Source organism: Rhipicephalus microplus, chromosome 8 (assembly GCF_043290135.1).
Source record: "Rhipicephalus microplus isolate Deutch F79 chromosome 8, USDA_Rmic, whole genome shotgun sequence".
Classification (NCBI taxonomy): domain Eukaryota; kingdom Metazoa; phylum Arthropoda; class Arachnida; order Ixodida; family Ixodidae; genus Rhipicephalus; species Rhipicephalus microplus.
The window spans coordinates 3,541,266-3,558,305 of NC_134707.1; the positions used below are offsets into that span (position 1 = coordinate 3,541,266).

Genomic DNA, 17,040 nt, shown 5'->3' on the forward strand with positions numbered 1-17,040 from the left:
TTTTTCTCTAGTCACCGTTTTCCTCCGCGTGTCTCATGTATGCATCAAAATGACTTGCATGCTCAGTGATGGTTTCGTACCCCCTATTGCGATAGGACAAGCAGATAGTGGTGCAATGCAGCATAATCAGTAAACACTTTTGATGACCAAGAACGTGACAGTGTGGCACTAAAACGGTGACTTGAAAGATCATTTACACCAGGCTCGTTTTTGCTTTTTACTTATTTCTTGAAGTAGTCCTGACACGAATGCACAATATTTTGGGATCACCGCACTAAATGCCAACATGCATCGCACTTTATTTTCAATTCGCATTAAAAATGCGCTTTTTTGGAGGTAGCGGTGCCGCTACCCCAAAAAGACACGTTCGGTTTCAATATCAAGGGGTCCGTGACGAGTCATAGCAGTGTGCCGTCATGAGGAGACAGCAATTCGCGACGTACTAGCGGCAGATATGTCATCTGCTAGTGGTGCACGTAACCAACGATCAGTACATTGTCTCCAGCAACCCCGACCGCAATTTCTGAGACTTAGGCTGCATGAAACTGTGCTGAATTATAGGAATAATGCCCATTGCGGCGCGGCTGGCTTGCCGATGCTCAGCGACAAAAACTTTGAAATCAAAGAAAATAATTTATACGCTTCGGCTGACTCCGGCGTGTGGAGAGTGTTAACACTGCATTCCAAGCAAACGAAAAATGCCCCATTTGCGAAGTCTCAAAATTGTGTCAGTACACCTTTCGGTTCATTTTATTTCCCGGCTACTCTTCGTTCCTTGCGTTAACATAACGGAATGCTGTTATACGATCTAATTTATTGATTTCCTTTTCTTCTTCCACCACTCTAGTGCATTGGTGTTACGCTATGGAGAGAAAAAAAAACAATTGTGTACGATCTCACAAGCGGCACCATTCGTCTCGGTGTTTGCAGGCACAGCGACGAGCGGCGGTGCCGTGAGCCAGGACCTGCGGACGCACAGCATCGCGGCGCTGCGACTGCGAGCGCGCGAGCACAGCGCCCGACTGCAGCACTCCATCGACGCCCTGTTCGCGTGACTGCGCTCACCTGTCCCTCCCCGGGGGAGAAAAGCGGCGCCTCACCTGGCGCCATGAGTCAGGGCGCCAATTGAATTAGCGCCACGACCGAGGCGACGACACCCCTGACTGACAACGGAGGCCTCTCCCTTTATCGGGAGAGGCGATCTCTTCTTCGACGAAGTGTGCGCGGAAACAATGGCTAGTGCCTCGCCACCCCAGCGAAAGAAAACGCCGGACACCTTTCTCTTTCCCTTGGTCCCGAAAACGAGAGAGGGGAGACTCTACATCCCGACGACGATTTGGTGGAGGCCGCAGCGCTGATTGGATTAGGCGCCGCCGCAGAGCGGTCCGTGTGGCCAGCCGCACTCACCCACGGCAACGACGACGAAGACGAGGCTTCTCCGCCAGCACTACTCGCGCGCGGCAAAGCGGCGCGCATCCAGCAGCAGTCCATCCGCGGCGTGCCCCAAATCGCGTTAGGCCTAACGATGACAGACGACCCCGCCAGGCTCGGCCGTGCGCTAGAGAGGGTCCATCCGACAGCGGTCGCGCTTCACTTGGCCGCCGGCCCGCTGCTTTTGTTTCCGATGCGAGAACCCCTCCCCGTGGGCACCCTATGTAGCGTGGACCGCTCGACGACCACCACTTCTGATATAGTATAAGCGCAGGTGGCGACAGTACGCGACTCTGCACTTATTCCGCGTCTCTTTCGGGTCGCTCTTTATCCCGCTGTTGTGTTACACCTCCCGATACCCGCCTGCTATTTCTGTTCCCGAGAGACGACGACCGAGCCACGATCGTTACAGCGCTGTTTCGCCGAATATAATGGCGCATTGCAAAGCATCACCGCGTAAAGGCAAACAGGCTTCACTGGGGCGAAAACGTGGCTCCCCCTCACGGTGCAGTCGCGCTGGCCGCTGACGGGACGTCCCGAGGGTATGCCGGCGGCTCGCACCATTAGCCACTGCAGCGGCGGCGAAGACGCGGGGCCTTTCAATTAGCGAGAAGCGTTGTTCTTACTCGACGAAGGCTGATGGATGGACCCGCTCGGATCATGAACTTCGGGGAGAAGGGCGGACTACTAGATGGCCGCCGATACGTCATAACAGAGCAAGAAAGAAAAACCAATAAGCTCAACTATTGTCATGCAGTGAGGATATCTAGAAAAGAAATATTTGTTTCGCTCTCGGGAAGACGAGTGTCATGGCTTCCGTGCCAGGCGTGTCGACGCGCGCATGCTGGAATCTCCATAAATTTGTCTAGAGCATTCTTTCAGCTAAATTTGCGCTTAAATATTTAAAAGAAACGCATGTGCTACGAGTATCCAGTTGGCCTAGTATTGTTCTGAGCCGTATGCAGCACGACCGGCCATCTTTTGTCATTGCGTCAAACTGGATAATTAGCAATTTTACTTAAATTTAATTAATAATTACAGCGACCTTTAGAAGTTCAGAACTTCAATACGAGCTGTAGAACTTCGGAAATGCCGGAATATTTCATTTTTGTTCAGAAATCTGCCCCTTTAGAATTTTCGTGCAGTTTTTCCACACAAACACACGCGAGCACACATACAGCTCTCAAGGAAAGTTTGCTGCTGTGCATTGAAACGCTTAGGTTACGCGCAGTTCGTCGGCCAAGACGGTGATCCATGAAGTAGCGCATTTCCTTTTGAATGAACAGAAATAGTTATATCGTTTTACGTAACAAAAACGTAAACTTAATCCACCTCGGTACGCATGGTGAGGAGTCCGCGCACCGGAAACCTGCTGATTGACACGAAACGCAAGAGCGCTGCGTGCAACACCAATTATGCAGAGCCAAAACTTCGTTCCTGTACTGACTGACTGCTCAGCCTTTGTTTTGTGTGAACGTTACACTTCAGGCTAAAGGCTTACGGGAGAACCCCAAAAAAGGAACATTCAGAGGTTCCACCAGTGATTTTTTTTTTCTAAGCGACGAGTCTCGTGCTACTGTCGAGGTTTGCGCGCAGAAAGATCGTTAATGGTGGCGCAGACTACAGGCAACACCGCAAATAACTCATTCGTCCACGAGCGAGCATGCCTGAAAGCTGCGGTCAGACGGTTGGCTCAGTCTGACCCGGGGATTGTACGCAGTTTCTCGACAATACGTGAGACATGCGGCAAGCTCAAGAGCGGAAAGAGCGCCAAAGTTTGTCAGATCCTTAGGTCACTAAATGGGTCGTGGTCCCTGACGAGACATATATAAAACGATGTAAAATATTTAAAGGAGAAAACACTTTTGACGTGTGTTGCAGTCTGTGTCTTCTGCCACTTCAGGAGTGGGGCAAGATTCATCGCAGCGCCTTCCCCCCTCTTTAATCAATGTATGGGCCACATTTTGCACCCCCTTCCTTCTTAAATGGTCATCGGGTCGCCTTCTACCCTGCCGTGGGCATGCCTATGCTTATCTGTACTTAAGGAAGACCTTTCATTTCGTGCAGTGGCGTTTCTAACGACCTCTTTTCCGTGCCATAGTTCGGTACGCAATTCTTCGTTTTGCATATATAATGCGTGTCAGCTTTCGGGCAAAGCAACGTCCATATTGCGCAGCTGAAGACATCGGAGAATGCCCGACGACCTGTGGCAGAGGGAGGACACATACAAACGCAAAAGATCACAGTACCGAGACGACGAACCGGTGAACTGACGCGTCGTTGTGTGTGCGACTTATGGCGGTGCATCCACGAAAGACTCCATCACCGCGCTGTATGAAGCGTTGGTCGCAACGCATACCAACGCACATTTAATGCTCACCGAACTCTGAATTGGTCCGGTGCCGCTTTCACCATGCGTGAAGCGGTGGTTCCTTTGATGTTGTGCGTGTTTGTGTGCGCAGAGAATGTTGGAAAAAGCGTGAAAGAAAGAAAAAAAAAATGTGACGTAAGCCCTGTCTCCGTGAACTTTCTTCGTCTCTCCTTGGTGGCGCAGCGACGCCAGAAGACATCCATTCAGGCTCACAGCCAAGAGGAGGAAATTCCCTAGACCACCTCCCCTGAAATTTTGATGGAAGGGGGTGGTTTTACCGCAAAGAGCGCAAACACGTGCCTTTTTTAATTATCCATAATATTTGGAAAGTGAGGCACCTTTACAAGCAAAAATTCTTACTAAACGGGCCTGCATCACGGTTCGGTAAGTTTGCATGATTAAAAAGAAAGAGGTGAGTTGGCGGAGTGGTGAATAAAACCAATTGAAACCAAATGGGAGTGCGAATGGAAAGTGTTCTTGACGACTCCATTTCCCCATTTGTGCAGATGCTTAATGTTCGAAACCTGAAGCTAAAAGCGGGCTTGTGGAAGTCGGACGGATGGGTGGATAAATGCTATGAGCATTCCCTTCATAACGGGGTGGTGACATGTGTGCCACCAAGCTCGAAAGAAAAATACCAAAAACTTATTTTTTTCATGTTGGCCTAATGCTTTATCTACTTCGGTTAAAATGATATTAATATAACAAAAAAATTATAAATTCATGGTCTATCTCTCTGCCTCTCCAGGCAGAATGACCTCATCTTTCCCGACTATTTTTGTATTTTATCTCTTCTTTTCTGCCACCAATACCATAACCGTATCTTACTTGCTTCTATCGCGAATGTGTTCAGCTTTCCATGGTTGTCGCTAAAACCCAAAGCCTCCTGTAGGCTGGTAATTCATTCAGGCTATTTTCCATCGCTGTCATCGAATAAATTCTCTGAGAGAGAGAATAAAACATTTATTTGTAACCGAGTAAAGAGTGTCGGTGAGTGGGCTCCTTAGTCCGGGATCCCATTGGCACGGGCCGCTGTCCTCGCTCGTCTCACAAAGGGCCTCTTGGGTCTTCGGATCCGAGCTGGACAGAGCTGCCTCCCACCCTACAGTGTTGTGCTGTGCTATGGGTTGCAGAGGTGGATTGTGTGGGCATTCCCATACCATGTGGTACAGGGAGGCTGTTTTAGTGACGCAGAACCTACACTGTGGTGCGTATGTGTCGGGATCTATCTTGGACAGTATGTATGGATTGAGGTAAGACAAGATCTGCAGGCGACGCCACGCTACCTGAGATTCTTTCCTGAGCTTTGGCCCCGGGGGCGGAAGCTTCCGTCTTTCGAGTCTTTGATGTTCTAGAATATCTGTGTATGATAGGAAGGGGTCCATACGCGTAATCGAGTGTGGGCGCGATATGCCGGGGTCGGATGTCTGGAAGAGTAATTGTCGGGCCAAGGCATGGGGCACAGACACAACTAGTATGGAAGAAGCAGGAATCGCCCTCGCCCTACAAAACCCAAGGTCCACCTTCGTTCTAACAAATTCAAAATCAGCCTACCGAAATTTCTGTAAAGACTACATTGGACCCATTGCGCATCGACATCTTAAACAACTCTCGTCCTCACGTTCAGATGGTGAACGGAAACAGCTGATAAATCCTCTAAGTCGTAAACGTGCACGCGGCGCCATCTTTCGGTGGCGACAACGGCACTGCGCAAAACATTCAGTAAAATAAAAATAACTAAAATTTTTGGAGTTTAGCGATGCGAGCGCGTCATCAAAGAGCTTCAACACGCGATGACTAGGCTTGTGTGAACTTTAGGTTCTAGGCAGAATCGAAGCGAATATTGATTTGGTTCAATATACTCGAATCAAACTCAAACAGTATATATCACATATCATAAATGATATGCATAATTGTTTTTAAATGATTAATTGCTGTGGTAGTAATATGTTCCCTTAAATTTGAAGTGGGGCTTTGCGGTAGTGCTGTTCCCCTGGAAAGGTGTAATTACACTACAACATTCCTTCACTGCAGTGAAACTACCTTTACAAAAAAAGTTATTTTCTTGTTTATTTGAAATCCTGTGAAATTTTCTCTAACTTAAATTCAAATCGAAGCGATCTCAAATACTGTAATATTCGTTCGAATATTACAAGTGCCTGAATATCCGCAACCGCCTAGCAACGCTGACGTTCTGCGAAGCTTCGCTGCATTCAAATATTGTTCACGTTGCCAGATAATCGCACCGAATGTCCCGGCGGTGTGCCAGATGAGTTGTTATTCATTGTGGCTTTACGCTACCACAGTGACTTTATATATATATATATATATATATATATATATATATATATATATATATATATATATATATATATATATATATATATATATATATATATATATATATATATATATATATATATATATATATATATATATATATATATATATATATATATATATATATATATATAAACCCTAGAAGCACACGGCTGGCGAACTTAAATCTGTTGCCGCATTTTATTTAAAGCAAGGTGAAGCGTCGCGTCTTGCAACTTCATCTAATAACATACTCGCAGCTCATATCACTTACGGAAACGATTACACATTTTCGTCTATTGCATTTTTCTTTACGCTGAACATTAAAGGCTTCCGTTTTGCCTAAATAACTCATTCACATTTTACAGAGAGAGGTCCCGAGACATCAGTAAACGCAAAAAGAGAATAGGGAATGAAGAATCAGTTAATGTATAAAGTCCTAGAATTCTACATTTCTGGCTAAGAGACAGAACACGTGTGATTTCTGCAGTGTGTAAAACTTTTGCAACAGGTACAAGGAAACAGCTCTGTTGGCGTGTCTCATATAACGCTGGTGTGACGATCAGTAGCAGTAACGTAGGCAGAAACTTCTTTCAGTCTAAGCGCGGTTTAAACCATAGTTTATTAATGTCCGTGCCGCATGCCTTTACCTCAATGATGCTTGGCGAAATATTGATGAGAACTAACAGCAGGGTGATTCCACGAGAGATCGACACGGGTCCAAAAGTTGATATCTTAGATTTCATTGAGTATTTTATATTTCGTGCACCTCTCACCAGGTAGCCCGAAAATCAACTTCGTTTTATGATTAACGGCACAACTTACGAGAAAAAAAAATGAAACTTCACCAACACGGAGGCACCAATTTCGTCACCTGTCATTTTCGAAAATTGCAGATGCTACAAAAATACAAATACTTTTGTTTCAAGGAAGATATTTTTTACCTGAAATGCATGTCTAATGAAGAATGAATTCATACGGTTTCAAATTTGTAGACCTTAAAAAAATAGCTTTTAAAAATGTCTAATTTTGCTACCGTGTAAAATAAGTTACGTATTCCCCATTTTGTTTTCTCTGAAAGTAATGCAAGCAGCGTTGTCAAACTTGACACGTTTTAAGAGTATAGTGTGTTCATTAGGTACATAAATTATTGCTGCCGTAGGGCAAATGTAAATTTTTATATATTGCCTCAAAGTTTTCATATTGGCAAAAGTGTACTCCACTGAAATTTGAATAATAAAAACACCCCATCTTCGATTTTTCTTAAAATCTCGTAAATAGACATCCAAAGGCCATCATACAGTAGTATAGAAAAACATGTTGCATTATTTTGTTTTTAGCAACAATATTCGTGGTACAAATCAGAGCTTTTCGATAATGCGCTGATAAGTTGAGAAATCTAGAAATCGGAACGGAAAAGCGGCAATAAGCTTCAAACGCGAGTAAACGTGACCGCATTTGGTGAAGAAAGGCTGTCTTAGCAGATAGGAGTAACTATTTTGAACACGGTATTTTACAGTATCTGAATTCACTCTTATACGTAGAGCTCTGAGACTTCCAATATGTGGTGCCTCTCTATAACTGACACACAGATGGAGCTGCTGTGACGGCCATGTGTTTGCAACACGTTGGGTAAGAGAATTGAATCTAGAATGAGTTCATAAACGATTCATAACAAATTTTTATCATTTGGGGCACGAAGACTGCCGCATTAGACTGAAGAACACGCTTTAGGGCAAGTTGTCATCCGTCGTCTGCTCTACAAATGAATTGCTGTGCGCCGCATCTCGGAGGCAATGCTTTAGATCATATGGTTCAAAGTAGGGACAAAGATTACGCCTCCCGTAATTTTATCCACAAAAACTTTGTGAAATTCATTTTAACGTACTATACTTCAGGTTTGCATTCGCACTGTGGATACTTGCGCACAAGTGGTGCCTCCGAGATGCGGCGCACAGCAATTCATCTAAACCTACTTGAATTCATTATAAAACCTCCTTGATGAATAGGTAAACGTGTGTATATATATATATATATATATATATATATATATATATATATATATATATATATATATATATATATATATATATATATATATATATATATATATATATATATATATATATATATATATATATATAGAGAGAGAGAGAGAGAGAGAGAGAGAGAGGACTGGACAAACAACTAGATGAATGAATAGTCACGTAGGTAGATAGACAACTTGATGAGTAAATAAACACATAGATAGATGTACAAATAAACGTATATTTAAATAACTAGACAAACATCAATACGGATGGATGATTAGGTGTGCAAGTAGATAGATGAATAGATGAGTAAATAATACATAGATAGATGACAAGTAAACGTATAGATAGATAACTAAACAAACAAATGAATGGATAGATGATTAGTACAAAACACGTACGTGTAAAGATAGATGACTAGACAAGTAAATAAGCTTGTAGATGGATAACAAAATAAGTAACTAAGTATATAGATAGATGAGTAGGTAAACGATAAATAGATAACTACACAAACAAAAAGATAGGTTAATCAGCTGTGTCCCCGCCCGACACACGATCCCTGCAACATCGTCTCGGGCGCAGCCATGTTTGCTGACGACTTCACGCACGAACCAATGAGCGCGCATCTTCCGAGAGCCTTGTAAGAGCGCCGAGCGCAGATCATTGTGGGGGGAGGTCTATCCACTCGCTTTTGTAAACTCGCGTCGGCCGCGAGTTGTGACCCGGCCGCCGCCAGCAGCCATATTGCTAGAGGAAAAACAGGGTGGAACTGCCATAAACTGCAATGAAAGACCCGGCCGCCGCCCGCGGCCATATTGCTAGAGGAAAAACAGGGTGGAACTGCCATAGACTCCAATGGAATACGCGCGTTGCACGCGTCGGTTCGTAGTTGCACAATAAAAAATGACATGGAAACCACTTTTAGGTTATACCAATGAACAAATGCCTTTTCTCGTTTATGACACCAATTATTTCATGCACTTATTATCAGGTGCACGCTTTCAGATCAATCTGTTGTCGAGGGATGCTTGTCATATCGAGCTTGCTGGCGCACTGTATATAACTATTGAGGCACAAAAGGGTTGTAGCATGTATTGGGTGTTTTGAGAAATGTGCCTGTAGATACTCAATATCAAGGGGAACGCGACATTTGCATGCCTGTTTCGCGTGCGTGCGTGCGTACGTGTGCATGTGTGTGTGTGCGTGTGTGTCGGCAGATTACCAGAGAATATATAGGAAGGTTAAAATGATTAATGCTAAAGTTTAATATAGAGAAGTAATTAAGTAAACTGGTAGTCACTATTATATCTTCGTAGAGTTTTTGAACTCTTACTAATTTACCGGCAGAACTAAAACCGAATCCTCGATGCCGCTGCAACCAATAAACTCCATGTGACGTACCCTAAATGAACCGTGTATAAGAACGATTGTAGTGGCGTTAGTTCTGGATAATATTTACCAACTTCCGTTGGCGACGTGTGTTGTCATGGCAAGCGCAGCCTTCAGAACATAGAAACTAGGTAGCTCGATGTTTGATATACCGCCACTCACTCATTCTGGAAACCTCATCTATAGGCGTTTTCGTTTCAGTTTTGTCGGCAAGATAGAACGGATTTCAAAGGTGTCTCATCTTGTTTTAGACGCAATTGCTTACTTTCGTGACTAAATTCTATTGAATGTACGTCAAGGAGGTAGAAACTAACAGGTTTTTTGCAGATGCGATGGCAAAGCAGGAAAAATCGAAGGTACACTGCCAGGCCGCAGTCTCGTTGTCTGCCCCATTCTGTCGTAGTAATTGAACCAGATGTGGTCACCATCCTTAGCCCTCCAACCATTTCTTCGACTAACACGTTCCCATGGCAGAACGCAGCGCACTGTCTTTCGGAAACATGTAACACGGATAATCACGGCATGAAAAATATTCTCTACGTTTGCGAATTCCTCGATAAGCATGTACCAAATTCAATGGTAACTCGCCAATATATATTTCCACCTGGTGTTCTGTGCCAGTGAACAGTGGGTCAGTTCTGTGCCGGTGAACGAGGAAGACGAAGACGAGCAACCCGTGCCAGCGGAGACGAGCCACAGTATCTCTGAGTGGTCCCCTTATCCCGATTTTGCCTGATACGGCTTACGCGACAGCAATAAGGTTTACAACCCTCTGTTTGCATGAATACGACTGCTACTCATTGGATAAATATCGAGATTTCGCACATCTAAAATGCCGCTGGAATAGACAGTGGTGTGCAACACGGCACTTGGAAGTTACTTTTACAAGATTGCGTTGCAGAATTCCGCAACTGAATTATTATTTGCATAAAGTTGGTCTAAAGGCGTCACCTTTATGTCAGACTTGCGAAGAAATGGAAACGATAGATCACTTCTTTTTGTTCTGTCGCCGATATTCTCATCAGCGGAAAAGATACCTGGTAGCTCCGTTTGAAAAATTGGGATTAGAATTAAATGTGGCAGTAATTTTGTCGTTTGGCAGCATTAAATTCGGTTATAGCCACAGGGACGTCTGCTCTGCGGTATTTGAATACATAATGGAAACAAAGCGATTGCCATGTTAATCTGCCTATATATATATATATATATATATATATATATATATATATATATATATATATATATATATATATATATATATATATATATATATATATATATATATATATATATATATATATATATTGTAACATAAACTTGACTATATATATATTGTATATATATATTGTAATATATATATATTGTATATTGTATATATATTATATTGTATATATATTGTATATTGTATATATATATTGTAACATAAACTTGACTGGTGATGATGAGTATTTACAGATGAAAAGATGGGACGCATAAATAATGCTCACAATATATATATATATATATATATATATATATATATATATATATAATTTTAGACCCACCATTACCTCTGTCTCAAATCGCATCTGATAGCCTGCATCGCTCCCTGCTCAGATATACTCCTTTTTCGATTTTCGGCTTTTCTTTCCATATTTTTTTTCAGCCCAAAATTACGTTTTGTTTGAAAAACCATTAGCCTTTTAGTTAAGATCCTGCCGCCCGGTTCTTGGCCTATCCCCCTTTGTGGGTGTGCGCCAGAGTATCAAGGATCATCATCATCATAATCATCTTTGTCTCTGAGATTTTTGACAGTCGCGTCCCTTTATACGTTCCCTCGAGCTCTTAGCGCGTGACAGCTGGTGGAGGTGCTGGGTACAGATAACTTCTGCGGTTCTTCGCGAATTACAGAACGTATGAGCTCTCGGAAGAAGTCGACTTGGGCGCCAAGACCACCCATGTAGTCCGTAGTAGAAGCAAAGTTCTCTTGTCGCTCGTACGTCTGGATCTGTTGCCGAAGCGTGCTTTCAATCAGGACGGCGTCAGCAAGAAACTCTGACGTAGTCTTAGGGGGCTGCGCACAAGACCACCGAACAACTGCTCCTTCACTCCACGCATCAGGTATCGCACCTTCTTCTCTTCCGGCATGTGAGGGTTGGCTCGTCGAAAAAGACGCGTCATGTCCTCAACATACATCGCTACGCCTTCATTTGGCATTTGCATACGGCACTGGAGTTCACGTTCAGCTCGCTCCCGGCGATCGCGACTTGCATACGTTTCAAGAAGCCGGCGTTTGAAGTCCACCCATGACGTGAACACACCTGCCCGGTTTTCGTACCAAACACGTGCCCCGTCGTTCAAACTGAAGTAGACATGTCGGAGCTTGTCTGTGTCATCCCACATGTTATGAGCGGCAACGAAGTCATAGTGGACAAGCCAATCTTCAACATCCTCATGGACAGCACCATGAAAGGGATTCGGCGTTTTTGTTTTGAACAGTGTATATTTCAATGGCGTTGCGCCTTCCATACTGGCTGGGTTGGAGCCGCTTGGGACGGCGCTGCCCGGAATAGTTGGGGCAGTCATCTCCTCTGAGAGAAGTCCGAACTCAGGGTCCAGTCCACGGATCCTGCGGCTAGCACGGTGAACAGGCGTAACCACCGGTATGGGGCTGGAGCTTCTTGTACTGGGAGGGGTTCGGTGCATAGGGTGCCCAGCACCTCCACCAGTTGTCACGCGCTAAGAGCTCGAAGGAACGTATAAAGGGACGCGACTGTCAAAAATCTCAGAGACAAAGAAGGACGTCTCCGCTGGCACGGGTTGCTCGCCTTCGTCTTCCTCGTTCACCGGCACAGAACTGACCCACTGTTCACTGGCACAGAACACCAGGTGGCAATATATAGAACACCAGGAAACTTGGAATTCAAAGGGCATTCAGACATTCTACTCGTTGCAATGTTTGATACGTGCAGCTATAAACCGCAAGTATTTTGTGCTTTGTCCATAAACTTAAAACTTACGAACAGTTAACGTCGTGTCAGCGAGCATTTAAAGCTTCAAATTACGTTCCATATAGCTGCCTTCCTTCCAATATATGCAATTACCTTCCAGTATATGCGCACCTTTCATATTGTTTCAAATTTAACAGCATACGCGGAAAAACAGGCGATCGTAGGCGAACGAAGCGAGAATACTTACACGTTAAAAGTGATCCCAAGCGTCATCTTGGTGCGAAGAAGAATGGCGATTTGGGCTAGTTGGTTTGAATTCTTGGTGCGGTTTGTGCACCCATAAGCGACGCGCGGAGTCACCATGGCCTTATAATATCTTTAACTGCTTTGTAACAGCATGTCACAGTCTCCAAAGGCGACTGCGAGGGCGAAGCTACGAAGCGCACGAGGTCGTCTGCTTCCGAGTCTTTCCTTTTCTAGTATGGCGGCGACCGGCGTCACTTATCGGGGCGCACCTCTACTCTAGAAGACATATTATAAAACCTCCTTGCTGAATAGGTAAACGTAGATATAGATAGATGACTAGACAAACAAACAAAAGAGTGAATGAATAAGTAAGTAGATAAATAACTAGACAAGTAAATAGGTATATAGATAATTGAATAAATAAACGTAGAAATACATAATTGACTAGACAAACAAATAGATGAATGAATAGTCAAATAAGTAGATAGATAACCTAATGAGTAAATAAGTTTATAGATAGATGTACAGATAAACGTATATGTAATTAACTAGACAAACAAACAGATGAATGAATAGTCAAATAAGTAGATAGATAACTTAATGAGTAAATAAGTTTATAGATAGATTTACAGATAAACGTATATATAAATAACTACACAAACATTTATGTGGATGGTTGAATAGGTAATTATGTAGATAATTGACTAGATGAGTAATTAGTCCATAGATAGATGAACAAGTAAACGTATAGATAGATAACTAAACAAACAAATAAATGGATAGATGATTACTACAGAAAACTTACGTATGTAGATAGATGATTAGACAAGTAAATAAACGTGTAGATAGATAACTAGATAAGTAACTACGTATCTAGATAGATGAATAGGTAAACGATAAATAGATAACTGAAGAAACAAAAAGATAGGTAATGAATAAATTGATGAAGAAGTAAATGTATAAATAGAAAGCTGATTACACAAACAAGTAGATGGATGAATAATTAGAAACAATACACCAAAAACCTCCTTGCGTAAAATTTAGAAAAGATTATGGATCTTATCTTGATTATGGATCACGTTAAAATTGATCCCAGGCATCTTCTTGATGCAATTTTTGCAGCCATAAGCAACAATGTCACCATGGCCTTGGAAAATATGTAACTGCTTTACAAAAGCATGTCACAGTCTCCAAAGGTCACATCGAGGGCGGAGCTACGAAGCGCACTTTGTCGTCTGCTTCCGAGTCTTTCTTTTTTTAGTATGGCGGCGACCAGCGTCACTTATGAGGGCGCACGTCCACGCCAGAAACCTCCTCGCGTAAAAGTGACCACGCACAAGAAGCGGAGAAATTAGCGGTGGCGCTCGCGCTCATGGATCCGTCATGCACTACTGTACTCTGTGACTCGAGACAAGCGGTAAGAAACTTCGCCAGAGGATGTATCTCGCAACGAGCGGCCAAAGTCCTGCGCAATAGAAAATTTTATCAAGAGGCAAAGCTTCAAACCAGGCTCATGTGGTTCCCGGCTCAAATGGGAGAGGTATCGGAGACACACCGCAACCTAAACGAGACGGCACGCGCCAGGTGGCGCGAGCTCGTGAACCGCGCCGGCGACCATCCTCTATGGAGAAACACCAAAGACCGTTCGACGAGCTATAATGAAATTACCAAGGCTATACACCTGGCCCACCGAACCTTTCCTCCACCCAGCGAGAACCTGAACAGGATGCAGGCGGTGTCTTTACGGCAGCTGTAGACGCACACGTATCCCAACCCATCGCTGTTTAACAGACTACGCCCCAATATATATCCGACGAACATGTGCAAGATATGCCATAGTGATGCCGCAACATTAAATAACATGCTCTGGGACTGCGCCAGAAATCCGCAAGGTGGTGAATCCGGAACCCTTCGGCCGCGGTTGGCCACTGTCCTGTGCAGCCCCAGCCTCGGTGACCAACTCTGGGCCGTCCAGCAGGCCCGCGAGGTGGCGGTCAGACAAAATCTTGACGTCCCCACGCGGAAGACCTAAGGCCCGGTCGGCGAAAGCTCTACCGGACTTCCAATAAAGTTGTTACCAACCAACCATGAGCTCGGTGCTGTCTTGTAAACAGTCTGCGTGGGCTGTTCAGACTCCGCATCTCGGCTGCGAGAGCCGTGGTGCGGAGGAAACTTGTGCCGGCTAGCGCCGGCGAGCGGTCCCAGAGGCCACGCCTTTTGTCGCATGCTGCAACCAAGGAGGATATAAAAACTTGCTGGAGTGGAAGCGACGCCCGTCAGGTGACGCCAGCGGCAGCCATCTTGCCGGAGGCAGAAAGCGCGCTGCCGGTGTGTCGCCTCCACGCTTCGTTGCTGGTGCACGCTGTTCTCTTCAAAGTTTTCAATGAGTGCAAGTCTTGCTCTTGGATAATGGTTACCTCTTGCGTTGCCTACGGATGCACAAACAGGCTGAAGAAAGGTTGTGGCCTCACATTTCACCTGTAAGTACATGAAATTTAGCGTGTTCTACTCGCGGTCATTTCTCGCGGTTCTACTCGCGGCATCGTAGTTGCTTGCAGGCCCGCGCATGAAAGAGCAGCAAAATGGCATTGTGTGTACGTGTGCCGCAGTTGATTGTCGTATATTTCTTGACAGGTTTCCAAAGAATGCAGAAGTTCGGAGTCTTTGGGAGCGGGCAGTTCGCCGTGAAGGGTGGCGCGCTAAGGATGGAGACCGCCTGTGCTCTGTACATTTCACTCCTGAGTGCTTTGACCACACTGGGCAAACGACGCGACTGTGGGTGGGAAGTGTGCCCACGTCGTTTCCAGCTTTTCCGCCTCATCTGCAGAAACCTGTGAGTATTACCAGAGTGGACTCTGGTATTACTGACATCGTTGGATGAGAAGCGTAATGTTTAGCGTGCATAACGCTTGTGGCGTTACGGCCGCTACATAATACTTGTTCCACGAAATGTTGTTGCGGGTATACGTGGCATTTTTTGCGTGCCGAGAATTGGCGGTACTGTGGAGGAGTAGCTGTAGATTTAGCATATCGTTACCGTGTTTGCGTTACCGTTTACCGCGTTACCGGACACCACCGGCGAAGGTGAAGTTACCGGTAATGGTAACTGCTTCACCTTCGGCTTAACTGGTGATCAAGATACTTATTTATTTATTTATTACTACTGACCTGTTTACCAGGTCTTAAGCAGGAATTGGCATACAGAAATGTTTACTACAGAAACATTATTGACATCTACAGCATACTGACAGTGGTTACAATTCAATACTTAAAGGCACATCCGGCGAATGGAAAGTTATACCAGAGCGGGTGCATGTCTTTTTTGCTGGCATACAATGTCTCGTGCACGACTATGAAAAAGCTTGTTACTTAATACATTTATTATTTCTTCAAAGAAAATGTGTAGCTTAATCGTACCCACATTATACGTGTGAGGTTTCATTTAGTCTTTGCGCTTGCTGCCTTTTTAGCTCGTCTGAGAAAACGTATGCTTTCAAACCCAGGTCAAACAGAAGCGTCCCGACCCCAAGTCTCGAGATTTCCCGGCCCCGCTTGGTCCTGAGTGTTCTGGGTTGTGCGACCTGCCTGGAGCTGAATATTTTCCTGAAGACTCGCCAACCAAACAGTTCTACAAAGACAAGGTCCTTTCCTCACAAGAAGAGATAACCCAGTTGAAGAAGAAGGTCAAAACACTGCAGCAAACTAAACGAAGGCTGGTCAAGAGAAATTAAACCGCCCAAGAAATCATCAAAGAAATCAGAGAGCGAAAACTCTTGTCAGAAGAAGGCTCGCATGTGTTTTCATCTGTTTTCTCGGATGACATTCAGCAACTATTGTGCCGGGTGGGCAATGAGCAGAAGGGCAAGTACCCACCTGAGCTGCGAGCATTTGCACTGACTTTGCATTTTTAGTCCAGCCGCGTACGAGTATGTACGATCCAAGTTCAACGAAGCCCTCCCATCCCAGCGAACACTAAGGGGCTGGTACAAGTCTCCCCGCACTGCTCGTTTCGGCTATACTGTTCACATATATTTTTAATGTTTGTGTGATTGTGTTCTTCCATTTTCGAGTTTCTCAAAGCGTTTTAGTAGGCCATTTCGCCACCAAAAAGCAAAGAATAAATGCTTACAACCTGACACAACTGTTTTTATTGCTTTGAAGACGCGAGAAACTGCACCTGCTGCTTAGATAAGCGCGAGCGCCGCTGTACTCGGCTGTTTCTTGCCTCTGCCAAGATGGCCGCCGGCGGCTCGGCACGGCTTCACCCGCTCCCATGGGTAAGCATAGGCGGCTTCCACTCCAGCAGGTTTTTATATCCTCCTTG

General features: G+C 44.6%; 2 protein-coding genes across 2 annotated transcripts in view; both read left to right on the top strand.

Moving 5' to 3' along the window:
- The window catches only part of LOC119165141 (uncharacterized), a 70,045-nt gene extending 66,104 nt beyond the window's left edge, over window positions 1-3,941 (top strand). The window contains exon 6 of the mRNA XM_037417325.2: window positions 931-3,941. Within this exon, the coding sequence (XP_037273222.2) occupies window positions 931-1,055 (125 nt within the window). The 3' untranslated portion in view covers window positions 1,056-3,941. The remainder of the gene's footprint in view (window positions 1-930) is intronic.
- Window positions 3,942-14,952: 11,011 nt separating this feature from the next.
- Window positions 14,953-16,734, top strand: LOC142768772 (THAP domain-containing protein 2-like). Its single transcript, XM_075870779.1, has 3 exons — window positions 14,953-15,196; window positions 15,351-15,549; window positions 16,220-16,734. The coding sequence occupies exons 1-3, from the start codon at window positions 15,126-15,128 to the stop codon at window positions 16,445-16,447; spliced, it is 498 nt and encodes a 165-aa protein (XP_075726894.1). The 5' UTR covers window positions 14,953-15,125; the 3' UTR covers window positions 16,448-16,734.
- Window positions 16,735-17,040: the final 306 nt, after the last annotated feature.

Excerpts from the sequence above, each read along its gene's own strand:
- LOC142768772 (XM_075870779.1), top strand. The coding sequence starts at position 15,126 with ATGGTTACCTCTTGCGTTGCCTACGGATGCACAAACAGGCTGAAGAAA. Across the intron at positions 15,197-15,350 it reads TGTGGCCTCACATTTCACCT|GTTTCCAAAGAATGCAGAAG; the intron begins GTAAGTACATGA and ends ATTTCTTGACAG. Across the intron at positions 15,550-16,219 it reads CGCCTCATCTGCAGAAACCT|GTCAAACAGAAGCGTCCCGA; the intron begins GTGAGTATTACC and ends TTTCAAACCCAG.